Source organism: Siphateles boraxobius, unplaced genomic scaffold (genome assembly GCF_051911475.1).
Source record: "Siphateles boraxobius isolate OS27281-9 unplaced genomic scaffold, OSU_SipBor_1 18, whole genome shotgun sequence".
In the NCBI taxonomy this organism is placed as follows: Eukaryota; Metazoa; Chordata; class Actinopteri; order Cypriniformes; family Leuciscidae; genus Siphateles; species Siphateles boraxobius.
This window is the reverse complement of record NW_027508788.1, coordinates 9,355,476-9,370,228: the sequence shown is the minus strand read 5'-3', so window position 1 is coordinate 9,370,228 and position 14,753 is coordinate 9,355,476. Positions and strand designations below refer to the sequence as shown.

Genomic DNA, 14,753 nt, shown 5'->3' with positions numbered 1-14,753 from the left:
AGCAAATGTCAACTGGAGAACAGCAGCGCTTGCAGGCGTTATATGCCCTCAGGTAAGGGGGTGGCCTGGCATTGGCTGCACGCTTCTGTCTGTCTAGCCAGACTTTGTGCAACTGGATGCTTCTGCAGAGGTCAGGTACGGATGCCCTTCCCATAGGTGGATCTCGAACACGAGTGGATGAAAGAGAACACGCTAATGAACAGCTTAGACTAGGTGGAAATATTTGTATTATTGCCCAAGAGGCTTCATTTTTGTCATTTTTATCAGGTAAGGGAATTAATGTGTGTAGACCTTGGTCTAAAACTCAATAGTATTAGCGTAATTTATGTAAACTCATAGGTCATACTGATCCACATCAATAGTTGGCAATGCAGCATTTAACACCACTGTAGTATCAGTTATTAAAATACACAAAGAACAGCAATAGCTAAGAACTACTGGCACTACACTTATGTTATAATACATCTTTTTATCCCACTTTATATTGTGTCCTTATATTTAAATTAATAATTTAATGCAATGCACTTATTGGTAAATGCATGTTTTTTCATTGTAATTACATTTTTTAAAAACCTGCATATAATTACTTATGTAATTACATCTATAATTAGATTGTTGAGCCTTCCCTTACACCAAACTGGTCCTTAACCTTACCCGATTCACACATTATTAGCAGCTAAAGTGTTTTGAAATACAACATGGACTCAATAAGTAGATTGTACTTATTTTTACAAACTCTACAAAACAAACAAAATGCTTGTAATACATGAATAATATTAGATCAGTTTAAATCGCAACAGTTTTTAATGAAGAAAGAATAATAAAGCAGTCTACAGGAAATTGTCTGCATCACGAAATTAATCGAGGGATTTTTACACGACAATGTCTGTATATACATGCGACTATTCATTTAAGAGACTGTTAAAACGAGTACATTTTCTTTGAGAAATCTTCTGTGAAAGGCCTGTTCTAAGGTTCCAGAATCTAGATTTACTTTGTTATGGTGTTCCTGTGAAAAGAGGAAGATAAAACCAATTAACAACCAGAACATAGATAGAATGGAACAGAAATGGTGAATGAATACGTACGCATTCATGCTCTTCCCACTGCCACTCAGCACAATGTAAGGAGTTTTCTGGGACTTCTGCTTTTCCTGCAGAAGAGCGACGGTTCCCAGAGGAGTATCACTGCTGCTCATCTTCTTCAGCAGCTGCAGAAACAATGGGGAAAAACCCTTAATAGTATGACAAGACAGATGGTGGTACATACACACCAAAAAAGACCCACATGAATTAAAGCCACCATGAAATCAAAATTGACAATTCCTGTTTTTTTTTCCCTCACATGAGATTGCAGCAATAGTAAACGACAACGATCTAAGGACAAGTCCTGCCCTCCATTTTTTTTGTTCATGAAAAAAAAACATTAATATCACAATAGGAAAGAAAAAACTAATTGCAACTTCCATTTCATGCGGAGTTTAATGGTGCTGCATGTTCTAATATGCCTGGCGATGTGAAGAAAACATACCGCCTCTTCCTCAAGCTTTTTCATTCTCCGTTCAGTCTTCATCTTGCCAGAACCCTTCCCGTGGAAGCGATGGGACAGCTGTCTGAAAGCCTGGAGGACGACACATGAAGCTGAGCTCTCGTAGCAGTGATATCTAATAATGTGATGGGTGAAGAACCACACATGCACAAACCTCTTTAGGTGTCAGCTTGCGACCAGATTCATCAACATACTCAATCTTGACATCAGGCTTGTAGTGATCCTTTTCCTTAAAATCCTGAGTGAAGCCTCTGTATTCCTCCCTCCTGCTGTACTTGTCATCAATATTCCTGCAGTAGAATGAAAAGGAAATAGGCTTGGCTTTTTTTCTGTCTTTTTTTTAAAAATAAGAATCACTGGGGAAAGTATTTCTAAATCTACTCACATCTTGTCTTCGATGCAGTAATTATCGTTTGCCAGAACTGGTTTTGGGTTTTTGACACGAGCCACCTTCAGCATCTGTGTGTCCAACAGCCCTGAAAGGGTTAAATAAATATACATTTTTAATAAATCAGACATTATTAACCATTCTATCTAGTTCAAAATCAGATTTGGTTCATCTCTCACCTTTGTTTTTGCACAGAAGCAGAGCAGCAGAGAGACCAGAGTTTACAATAGGCTCTTCATCCAGAATAGTTGTGGATGCCGTTGAGAACTATAACAGAAAAGATGATGTTAAAGAAAAGGTTTCACGTTCCAACAGAATTGCAGTCAAGGAGGCGAGCGGAAGACTCACATCTGCCGTGACTTTCTCCTCGTCCAGATTGACAGTGCTCCAGCCCACGTTGTCATCCATATCAGAGTCTGATTGTTCACCACCTTCTTTCTCAACATCCTTTTCAAAGTCCTGTTGCCCAAACAAATCAAAATGATCAAGACCTGTAGGTGAAGAAACACATCACAAGAGGGAAGGGTTGGGATGGTTTGTACCATAATATCCTCTTGGTCCTCTCGGTTGCCTGACAGCCCGTAGGTTGGGATGTCTCCAAGAGTACGACAAAATTCAGAGGTGGCATTGAAGACAATGTTGTTCCTTTTGTCTGGGTCATTGTCGTCATCTTCTGCCGTCTCCATTTGCTTCATGTGCTCAGCCACCTGAAAACACCACGTACAGAAGAAACTTTTGAATAAACGTTTTATTGTTAATTATTAAAAATACATATTTAAAAACAAAAGTAGTGTTTAGTTACATTTCACTTTTGCAGTTTCACTGACTTGATTAATAGTATTATATAAAGTAAAGGGGGGGGGGGTTCAACAGGGAATTGCATGAAAAAAGCAATTCCTTTTTTAAAGTAAGTTTACTTTTAAAAAGAGGGATAAACAGTCAAAGATTTCAGAATGGGTGAAATTCTGTAAAATTGTTGCGGCTAAATGGTAGTGAATAAAGGGCCAGATTTACTAACAGCTTGCTAGCGCAAACCCTCTTTTGGCGTTAAAAACTACAGTCAGGATTTACTAAAGACGTGCAGGGAAAAATTAGCACTGAAAGGCGTGGGCGTTTATTTTTCTGGCTGACCCTATTGCATATGCATTTGTAGAAGTTTCCCTTTCAGATTCAAAATTTATGGAAGGAGAGTAGAGCTGGACGATATGGCCAAATTATATATTACGATATATTTCTTAATTTCAGTCGATATGATATAATTCCGATATCGATATGAACAATATAAAAGCCTCAGAAAAACTGCCAAAAACGCCCACAACAGATGTCTGTACATACAAATTTCTGAAAAATGGATTTGCCAAGTCTATGAAACCTGCTGGAGTCTTTTGGTACTGCACCATAACAAACTACATGAACCAATGAAATAACCCATCATAACAATAACATTCTCTTCTCAATACCTGCTACAAGACTATGAAAGCATATGGGTAGCAATATTCAATTTGAAATGTAATATGCAAAATGACAATGCAATATGTAAAATGGCAATGCATTTCTGTTTTTAAATTTCAATTTGCCATTCCATTTTTGCAACGTTTGGTGCAAAATTAAAATTCAATTATATAATTTACTTTTGCCATTTAATACACTAGTTTTAATATGCCAATTGAATACATATTTTAACGTTTTAAAGTAGAAAAATTAAAATGTATTACAGATATGATTAGATATGTTTAACATGTTCAAGCAAAAACTATAACAAAATGATAATTTAAATGTTATTTTTCTTAATTGCATTTACACTCACAGTTAAGACACTTGCGATTGCATTTTCATTAAATGTCCCGCAATGAATGTAGCAAAATTCAATGCATTTCGAGCCGATCATGCCCCCTCCTGCCCTCTCAATCACTGCGTGAAGTTTCGGTATCTTAGATATTACAATCAAATAGGGATGGGAATTGATAAGATTTTATCAATATCAATGCCACTAACGATTCTGCTTATCGATCCGATTCTTTAACGATTCTCTTATCGATTCCTGATAGCACTGTGTGGGAAAAAGTAGTCTTTTTCGGGGGGGGAAACAAGTCGTTTTAATGCTTACACTTGACTAAGCAAACTGTACTTTTTATGTAATTTCTGTAATAAATGGAACCTTATTGTAAAGTGTTACCGATTAGTTATACACCGATTAAACGTCCCGTGAGTTCAGTGTTGGAAAGATCAGTTGTTTTAACCATTCATTAAAACGAATCGGTTCAAATGAGTCATTAGTTCGCGAATTGGACGTGTCATTATCGGACGTGTGCGCGTTGTGTGATTATCCCGCCAGTTGGGACATCCCACAAGATGTGTGTCATCACAGAAAACATTTCATCAATGGATCGTTTTTTTTTCGTTTATTTGAAGTGTGATTATGTCAGCTGAATGTGCGGAAGACTTTTCAGAGAAGATAAGGCAACGTATTTTAGTACAATTCACACCCAGCGGCAATTCAGGAAAAACAAATCTCCGAATGCTCCACATAAAACTTTAGTCTCCCTACCTTACCATCGTGTCGTTTATTTTGATTAATATGTGCGAAGGAGAGAGGAAGACAGCGCTTAGTTTTGAGACTGTGAAGCCTACTTTCGCCTTGCTCCGAAGAGAGAGAGTGCGTGCGCGCGACCGGGGCTCTCTCTCTCTCTCTCTCTCTCTGCTCGATCAGTTTAACATGCGCCCTGTCACAAGCGCAGCGGTTCATCTACATTACCAGAGAGAGACAATTTTACTCACTGATCAAATAAGACTTTGCAGGACAAAGATTATCTTTGGACGCGGTGCTATGGTGCTTGATAAAGGACAAAAGGGACAGTTGTGAGTTCACGGTCTGTACATACTATGGCTGACTCAGAGCAGGAGCATCGATAAGAGGACTCGTTAACGTCGAGGGCATACAATATCGATGGATCGTAAAATTTAGAACCGGTTCTCGAGTGGAACCGGTTTTCGATTCCCATCCCTACAATCAAATGTATTGGTCATTGGTCACTCAGCATCCCCACATGCTCCAAATTCACGCAAAAAGTCTCGTTTGTTTGTGGTTCCTTTGTGCCGGTTAAAGTTGTGTTTGTGCTGCTTCTATCGGGTCGGGTGGGAACAGGTTTGATGTGTTCCCTCTGCTAGTCGGCAGTCACTCTCCGGCACATTTTAAAGCACACTGAAACACCACTGAATTTATACCACTGAATTAGTCTTTCCTCTCTTATCAACTATTTCGTCTGCTTTCTCCTCACTTGTGGAAGCTCGTTCAGTCACATTTGTATTGCGGGCAGGGGCGCTCATTCTGTAGCTGAAACTTGCCGCGTTGGAGATCAGCCTACTGTGCTGAGCACTGGCTGCGTGTCTGTGGTGTACATCATCACGAAAGTAGCCAATTGTGTTCTGCTCTTTCTGACGGCTGCACGCCTAACGTCAGTTATATTGAAATATCAAAAATGTGTTTAAAAATCATATCACCGTTATCAACAAAAAAAAAATATCGCAATATATATTGATATTGAATTATTGTCCAGCCCAAGAGGAGAGTATTTAAATGAATGATGCAAGGCGATTTACTAAGGTGCGTGCTAGTCAATTTACTGGTATTTGTGCCATTATTAAATGCCCAAAAAAGCATGTCTTAAACCAGATGCTAATTTGTGCAGCTCTTGATTGATTGTGTTGGTCATTATGGAAATGATCCAGCTGCGTCTGTGTTCTTTCATTTGAGTGCCGTCATTAGATCACACGTAGAACTTTCCACTCCCATCTGTGCTTTTATGGGTTTGCACTCTCACGCTAATTTGCTCTGTTTAGTAAATCTGGCCCCAAGTGTGTGTCTCGTGCAGGTCAGCTGTGAGAATCTGCCACTGATTCAACAATATCTGTTAGACAGGAGGTTTCACTGCATTTTAACTCAACCACTGCCATAAAAAACATGGGCTTGGGGTTGTAAAAACGGACTCATTTGAATAATTACAAAAAATGTGGATTTTTCTCTGCATTGCAGACGAATTGCTTCAGAACTGAATAGTGCTGACCCTCTCTCCTGAGTCTTTGAGCATCTGTTTTTGCCTGAGTTTCCTCTGTTTCTCAAGTTGTTTCTGGAGCTCCTGCTCGGCTTCATCCTCTTCAAATGCTGTAGGCTCTGGAGAGACAAAGTCCTCTGGGAAAGACAAGGAGAAAGAGTGAGTGCAGAGAATACCGGTGAAATTCATTTGAATTTCAAAGGGAAACCCCACAGACAGAAAAAGAGTCATTCAAAAGTTCTGTTACCTTCATCACTAATTTCCATGTCGGCCATTCTAATGTCATCCGACTGTTGGAGGACATCCCTGGGCTTGCTGCTGGTTTCCAAAGCAACATATCCAGGCTCCGCCCCCTCCTCCTCATCTTGCCTTCTACCTCGACCTCGAGACCTGAGTGCCAGAATCAGTTTTGGGTTGAAATAACAGTGGTTTCGCTGTAGTATTCAACAGCAAGCAAGTGAAGGCTTTACCTGGAGCCAAAATCTGTGCTTCGAGTGTCGTCAATCAATAGGTCACCAGCCCTCTCCTTCTTTCTGATTTTCTTGACTTTCCGTTTGGTCTTCTTAAAGCCAACCTGAAGTGACACAACGCAGAACAGTCAGTCAAGAATGACATCAAACTTAAAACAGAGTGCCCTTAAACGCATTTCTCACCATTTCCTGTGGCGTGTAGTATTCAGTGGCGAGGCTGAGAGAGGGCATGTCCAGAGACTGGGCCTGATTGTGCAGGTTTTCTCTGATGGCCTGCAGCTCTCGCTCTCTCTCACCCCCGACGAAACCTCCAGAACTCAGCCTGAAACTCTTCTTCTTCTCTCCCTCGATCTCCTCATCGTACTTGGACAGCACGGACTTTGGCTTGAGCTGGAAAGAATTAAAGATGACATAAGAATATTACGTTTCAGAAAGACAGAAGCGCACAGTGCTATCAGCCAATAACAGTGGTATTTTAATAGTGGAGTTTTTTTGCTCATTGCCTCAACTTTTACATTATAAAGTCAAGTGCTAATGTGTTACCAGTAGACATGTGCCGGTATTCGGTAATGCGATAAATCGCGGTAATGAATATGCACGATATTGTTATCGCGGGGACTTTGAAATACCGTAAAAAATAATAGATCCGAATTTAGATTTTTAGATCGCGCATCAGCTTATTTTCCATCAACCGCTTAAAAAAACAATGCGTATATGCTGCGCAAAACACATGTGCACTTTGATGTAAACAATCCCCACATCACATGTATAAGCACTGTGAATGCAGTGTGCACTCTAGTCTAATGTAAACAATCCTCACATGGAAAAGAAGCACGGCGGAAGGAGGAACGCTGCCGACTATTTATCCCCCGCATGGCTGCCAACTCTCACGCATTCAGCAGCTTGAGACTCACGCAATTGACACTTTCACACGGTCTCGCGCCACACATCCATTTTCTCACGCAGAGAAAAATCGCGGAGCAAAGAGGACACTGACACCGACAGACTAGACAGAGCAGGTTACTTTTGATATGAAAAAAATATCAGCTCTCAGGTTTTATAACGAAATTCAGACAATAAATACTGTTTTGGTGCTTGTAAATGACGTGACAGATCGCGCGCCTCAGTTCAAGTAAACAGATCATCTGTTACTTTTTATTAAAGATACAGTACAACCCGACGAAAGGTATACGTACTTTCGATCAATCAGTGTTTTTCAACCACGGAAAGAGGTCAATAACACTGCAGGAGAACAATTATGTCACAGAACGTTACATTTACCTCAGGAAAGCCATTTAATGTTAGTTGACTATAAGAAAATAGCTATAGAGAGGAGTATTTTGCTAAATATGTGCACTATATTACATATTTTAATATATGTTTACTTGTCATTATATAATTGTTATTATAATGAAAATTACGGCATATTACATTTTTATATTTATATTATTATTATATTTATATTGTATGCATTATATTTAATTTCTCTCTGTATGTTTACAGCATTATGTGAGATATATTTTTTCTTGCGAAAAAATTAAATGCAGGCTATCTACTGTAGCCTACCTAATATTTATCCAAATGAGTCAATATTGAATCAAGATTGAAATTAAATCCAAGAATTTAATTGAAATCATGAAAATTGTGTTAAGCAATAATACAAACAGTAGCCTCAGTAACTGTACCATGTAAACATTATAACATGTTGTCACTAAAAAATAAAATTAATGTTTTGACAATCACAATTACACATTGTGATGCAAGTTTTTTTTAGATACCCCCAATCCGTCTGTTTCTCTTGTGCAATTAAAATATCGTGATAATACCGTATACCGTGATAAAAGCTCAATCAATTAATCGCAGCATGAAAATTTGATACCGGCACATGCCTAGTTACCAGGTCAGATTCTTTAAGGGTGTCACACAAATCACACTTTGTTTCATTGCCTGGTCCGGAACAGAGTTCAATTGCTCAATTTTATTTTTTTGAACCTTTGTTTTTGTTTCCAAAGCATCAGCATATAATGGCACTTGTGTCTATCTGTCGCAAATGTATTGCAAAAATTGTTTTAGAATGATTGCATTTGTTTCAGCAGGTCACCGTATTTTCACATGAAGCGTACCCGACCACCCTTTTTATGTGACCTCTGGTTAGGGATGAGTCGCGATCTTCGAATAGTCGAACTGCGTTCGAAATTCGATCATGAAATTGGTTTTTCGAATATCGTTATATTTTCGCGCAAGTCCAATGTGTCATAATTGACGGCGCGCCAACTGTCACAGATCGCGCAGCAGGGTATTTTCCTGTCGGGGACACAAGGTGTCACTAACATGAATGAAACCCCCTACTGCGCGATCTAGGATACCAGTGTTTTATAGTGTAAACAAACAACAGAAGAAGAGCACCGTGACCGTTAACTCTGCGCCCAACAGAGGTGGGTAGTAACCTTTACTGTCTATGGTAGTAACCGTCTACAAAGTAGGCTAAATCGGTTCGCCAATCAGTTTGAATGGTCTGTTCAGTTTCCTGCACACACTGAATCCACTGATGCCCTTTCAATTCACACTCGGAGTCGTAACAGGAAGATTTAAGAACATCAAGAGCGTTGGATGAAGTGGCCGTGGGCCTACAGTTTAGTCTAGTGAAAGCAAATCTGCAAATGAATCATATTTTTGCCAGCGATGAAGATCTAGTTGAACATCTTCGTATGATGTCTGTGAATGAATGATTCCACAGGACGATACATTCGAGTTCATTTCATTCAGGTGATACATTTTACAGCCAAACAGATTATTACGCGACGATAGCACTACTACAAGTATGATGACATTATCGGGTTTTTTAACATATTAATTTATAGGCTACATTAAATAAGCTACCATTGTCCACAGTTTATGAAATGAACACCCGCCATCCCGCGGTAATGTGTGTGTATTACGCAGTGGCATCACACGAATAGTTTTGATTGAAACTAATTTGTTTAAAAAGTAGGCTATTGCAGTAACAAGGCAGGTTCGCATAAAATCATTATGACATTATTTTTTTATCTAACGAGTATCTTGTTTGGCGATGCAAAAACGGACTGTCGTGCTTATTGTTTTTTTCTTCTATGTTAACTATGTTAAAAAAAACGACGAAAACATGTTACTTGTTCAATTAATAAACAGTTTGTTTGATGACAAATCGCTAAAGATGAAATTGGCCTCTCTTTCTGTCATTGTGAGTTCACATCCCTACCTCTGGTACGGATCACAGGTGCGCAATCGAGTTCGTAAAACAGCGCTCACATCATCTGAACAACCGAACTCTGACGTCAATTGAACCCATGTGCGCACAAAAAGTTCTAGTCAGAAACCACCCTTAATATTTTAATGCATCTAGCGAATTTGAAATGTCAAAGTTAACAGGTGATCTTACAACGAGCATGTCATCCACACTCTCCTCTTCTTCATAAGGTTTATAATCTGGCTTCTTTTTCTTCAGCTCCACATTTTTCTCTGCTCTCTCTTTGTCCACCAGACCCACATTCACCAGCACGTCCTCCTTCTCCTCCAGAACACCTGTGAAAATCACCCACACAGAGAAACCGTGAGTGTGCGTGTAGGTGCTGTCAGTGATTTAGCAGATGCTTATTCATCTACAGCAGCAATTCCCAAACTGTGGTCCGCGGACCACTAGTGGTCCGTGGAAAGGCAAAATAAAATATAAAATTATTTTTTTACCTTCATTTTACCATGAAATTCCCATAAAAAAAAAAAAGTAAGAATAATATGTAAGCCTATATTGATATAAAATTTTAATTGAATTGTCAAGTTATTGTGTGAATACTAAAATAGGCTAGTGGCGCTCGACCGTGACGTTCAAGTTCAGTGCCGTTAGAACCACAACATGGATCGGTGGATAGCAACAGGTTCTTCATCAGGGCTCTCAAGTGTCACACATTGAGCGTGACAGTCACTCATTTCGGTCTTTTGTCACGCACTCTCGCCACACATTGTATTTCTCACGCAGAAAAACTATTTATAATATATTTAATATGCCGCCGCGCCCCAAATTTCTCTGGCCGTGCCGCTCTAACTATGGAACCGTCAGGAATCAAGCACGTCTCCCCTGGTGTTGTTAGTCAAGCTACACAATAACCTATCAGAAAATAGCACGATTGTATCTGGGTAAGATTTAACGCAACAACCAATGAAAAAAATAATTAAAATTGTCATGAAACAACCCCATCTACCCCCCCCCCCCCATCCTGATTATGCCCTCGAGTGCTTGAGTAAATAAATAAATAAAATATGTTTTAACAATCCTGTTGTACTGATGTGATGACCAGTTATAGTGTTAGTGCTAGTAAGCCTATTTAGAGGTGCAGATTGATTCAGGTAGGACTGTGTGTAGACATATTTTATTATGTGTATTATGAGGTGGTCCGCGAAAATTCTTGATTACAAATAGTGGTCCACACACACAAAAAGTTTGAGAACCCCTGATCTACAGCAACAGAACTTTTACCCACCCTCACCATCATCATGTTGGCTTACCTTTGTCTTGTAGAGTTAAGACAACCGTTTCTCCCTCTCTGAAAGAGTCCATCTTGTGTTGAACCTTGAGCCCTTTGAGATGGCGTGAGCCGTAGGAGTCCTGGTTAGTAAAACAGCTCAACTGAATTAATACATAAATGGATATGCAATACTAATATATATATATATATATATATATATATATATATATATAAATAAAAGAAACCTTTTCATCAACAACAGTTACATGATCAAAGCTAGTTCCTTTCACTGCTGATTAAGGTCCCAGGTGACTTAAAATTATTTAAAATAAGTTTAATAAGTTAAATAAATATTAAAATAAACAGTTAAAGATATTTCTCATTTTAATTCACGCCCTCAACAAACATCACATTTATTTAGGAGACCAGGATTCCCACTATCTTGGAAAACTTGTATTTGAGGATTTCTAAACATGGAAAAGCCATGTACATTAATGAAATCTTCATGTAAAAAAATGAGTATGATAATTTTCTAATTATGCCAATCTTTGAAATATTTTATTGGGTAGAAACTACTATCTGTGAGTAAAAATTAAATATAATAAGCAACTCATTGGAGCTTCTGGAATGATCTAAAATTACATTTATTTTATATAATATTTATATATTATCATATGACTTTAATAACCAGCAAGTCTGAAAATCAGTAGATTTTTCATTACATCAGAAGTAACAAATATTTTAGGGGGCCTTTAAAATGTCTTGGGGCACTTGGAGTTGAGAACAGCTGGATAAAAGCCTGACTGGGGAACAGCAAGAAAGTGTCAATAAGCTCACACACCCTCTTTTCCTGCGCAAACTCCTGCTCGACCAGATTGCTCACACCGAACTCTTCATCCATCTCCTCGAGGAGTTTGGCCTGTTAAGAGAGGGATTACACAGAAGACAAAATAAAAACACAGATAAAGGAAAAGAGAGACAAAGCTAGCCATCTAGTTGTCTCCACAACGGTCTGTTCTCACCCTCTTCTCCGCCAACTCCTTCTCCTTGGCTAGTTTGCGACTCCTCTCTACCCAGGCTGCCGTGTCGTCCAGCCACGGTTCCTCATCGCCAAGCGCCTTCACTTTCCTGAAAATAAAACAAACGGACGGATATTAGTACAATTTAGCATTTGATTTAGTTTGAATATAGAATTTCAATATTGAATGTTTTATTATCCATTGCAGGTGGCAACAATATCCTACCCCAGTTTCTTATTGAGCAGACGCTTCTCTTTGAGAGCAGCCAGTTTCTCTCTAATCTCAGCCTGCTGTTTGATATGGACAGGATTAATGGTCTCAGCCACGAGGGGCTCCTCCTTGGTTCCAGTCTCTGAGGAACAGTCAAACAATCGTAGATTTAGAAGAAATGCTGCAAATAAGATTGCATTCAAAGCAATGCGTATAATAAAGGCTCTTTTGCCCAAGGCTGCATTCATTTGCAGAAACCCCCCCCAGCAGAAACAGTAATATTATTACAACTTAAAATAACTTTTTTCTATCCTAATATTTTAAAATATAATTTATCCCTGTGATTATAAAGCAGAGTTGTCAGCATCTTTACTCCAGTCTTCAGGGTCACATGATCCTTCAAGAATAATTCTGATTTGCAGCTCAGGAAACATTCGCCAAAGGAGTTTCGACAAAACTCGTTATAATCAATGGCGCTGTCTGCACAGCACAATGAATCTCTTCTTTACATCACGCTTGAATGGTAGTTATGATAAAAGCATTTGTGAGAGTATAGAAATCAAGTTGCATTGACAAGATCAACGGCTACAATGCTCATGACTGCAATCTGTCATGCGACGAGAGTAGATCTAAATATAAAGCTATAATCAATGCCCAATTAGTTAATCTCAACAGCTATAATAGTAAAAACATAGTAAAAAATGTCAAGAGATTTCCACATGTAAAACTTATTTAATATGCAAAGATGTTAGCTAATCATAGCAGTGGGCGTTTACACTGAAGTCTTACATCAGGCACGTCCCTTCAAACAGCATTCAAATCAGGGTAGAAAATGGCCTTTTATTTCTAAATTAGGAAAAATTATGTAAATCATACTAAGATTATAAGTACAACTCAGGAAATATTAAGGAAGAAACGCAGTTCATGACCCCTTTAATGAATCATTGCTAAATAAGTTTCTTTTTGTTTTGTTTTTAAATAGAATCTTACTGCCCCCAAAATGTAAAAAGTAGTGTAGAAAACAGCACTTTGATGTAACATGACCATCAAATTCTTACCTTTCTTGTTTTCATTGAGATCAAGCGGTTTTAAACCTAGTTTGGCCCTCAGTTTACTGCAAAACAAAAGAGTAATAGCATTTTGTAATATATACATTACATATATATCATGCATATATTTAAATTATTTATACCTTCCCCTCCCATAATTACAAATGGAAGTATGCTACAAAACATACTTGGTCTCTTCAATGCTGAGCGAAGCATCACCACCAGCAGATTTGGGACCTGGTTCTGCAACACAAGATGTTGACATACATGAATACAGTACAATGTCAAGGCCTTAACGATTATTGCATACCATAAATGTAGGAGGACAAAGAAATGTATGGGCTACCATGGTGAATTTTATTAAGAAATGAGGATAAGATGAAGGTTGCCCGGTTTCCCAGACTGAAATGCATGTTTGAGCTGTTTTTACTGAAAGCAACTTGCACCGACATATCTTTAAATATGCCAGTGCCATTGTTTTGTCTGAAGAAGCACACCAGTAATGTTTTTTTTTCCTGAGGCACGTTTATAACTCTACTTAAATGTCCTAATTGAACAGGCCTTACTCTGGCTTAATCTAAGCCCGGTCTGTGAAACCGGACCTATAAACTATAAGGCTCAAACATGCCGTCTACATTTTGATGACAGTGTAGCAGAACACCAAGTCAACACAGTTTTACTGTAGTAATTGTGGTAGTTTGTCAGAAACTACGGGCTGGAGAGGATGACTGACCGCTCTTGTCCTCGAAAGCAGGATCAAGCTTCTCTTTCTTGACTCGTGGCTCTGCATTGCTCTTCTCTGCTTTACCGCTTCTGTCTCTCTCTGTTCCCCGGCTGCTCCTCTCCCTGGATCGGGATCTCTTTCTCTTCTCTCGCTCTCGGTCCTTCTCCTTGTCTCGATCCTTGTGACGGTGTTTCTTGTGCTCACGGTGCCGATCCTCAGGATCCCGGTCTTTCTCCTTTTCTTTGTGTTTCTTTGATGAACCCATTTCGGTTCTGTTTACGGACTAAATGTGCTATATGCGTCTCTATAATGAACCTCTAGTCGATTCTAATACGCCAAAGAGGTAACTATTTACCTAATATCAACAGTACAAAGACATCGTAGTATCAGGTCCAGATTCTATTATCGGGTTTTAACGCATTATTTCGCATTTACTTTTATTGAAAAATGTAAACACCAAACAAACACGACTATCACTAACGCAATCGTATGATGAACGCTGTGCTGCTCTGACAACTTCCGGGTTAAATGGACTAAGAGGGTGTCACAGCGCCACCTACTAGTGTGGAAGCTTTTGGTTTGTACAACGCAGTCTTTTATAGTAGCCTATTCCACACAGTTTCTTCAGTAAAAAAACATTTTATGCAGTCTATGGCAGAAACTCATTTAAATGGTATGAGAATAATATTATGAGAAAGTATAGTAGGCCTAATACGTTTTTTGAAACATGTAAATCTAATAATTGGCAAAATTCTAAATTAATAATGGGCTTTTAAACCGTTCAATAAAGTCAA

The 14,753-nt window shown here is 38.8% G+C and overlaps 1 protein-coding gene across 1 annotated transcript; it reads right to left on the bottom strand.

Moving 5' to 3' along the window:
- Nucleotides 1-785: 785 nt before the first annotated feature.
- On the bottom strand, nucleotides 786-14,513 carry sart1 (spliceosome associated factor 1, recruiter of U4/U6.U5 tri-snRNP). The gene is made up of 20 exons (XM_077233351.1): nucleotides 13,969-14,513; nucleotides 13,424-13,478; nucleotides 13,245-13,300; nucleotides 12,202-12,328; nucleotides 11,980-12,085; nucleotides 11,799-11,876; nucleotides 10,998-11,097; nucleotides 9,877-10,019; nucleotides 6,642-6,848; nucleotides 6,459-6,562; nucleotides 6,236-6,378; nucleotides 6,001-6,125; nucleotides 2,479-2,643; nucleotides 2,285-2,395; nucleotides 2,116-2,203; nucleotides 1,934-2,024; nucleotides 1,703-1,838; nucleotides 1,531-1,620; nucleotides 1,089-1,210; nucleotides 786-1,009 (listed from the first exon to the last, which is right to left on the bottom strand). The coding sequence occupies exons 1-20, from the start codon at nucleotides 14,222-14,224 to the stop codon at nucleotides 991-993; spliced, it is 2,322 nt and encodes a 773-aa protein (XP_077089466.1). The 5' UTR covers nucleotides 14,225-14,513; the 3' UTR covers nucleotides 786-990.
- Nucleotides 14,514-14,753: the final 240 nt, after the last annotated feature.

What these genes read in the sequence shown, in the direction of transcription:
- sart1 (XM_077233351.1), bottom strand. Translation starts at nt 14,224, where the DNA reads ATGGGTTCATCAAAGAAACACAAAGAAAAGGAGAAAGACCGGGATCCT. An exon ending in AGTTTGCGCAGGAAAAGAGG is followed by an intron (nt 11,098 to 11,798) that starts GTGTGTGAGCTT and finishes TTTACTAACCAG; the next exon opens with GACTCCTACGGCTCACGCCA. An exon ending in AGGAGAAAGTCACGGCAGAT is followed by an intron (nt 2,204 to 2,284) that starts GTGAGTCTTCCG and finishes TTTCTGTTATAG; the next exon opens with TTCTCAACGGCATCCACAAC.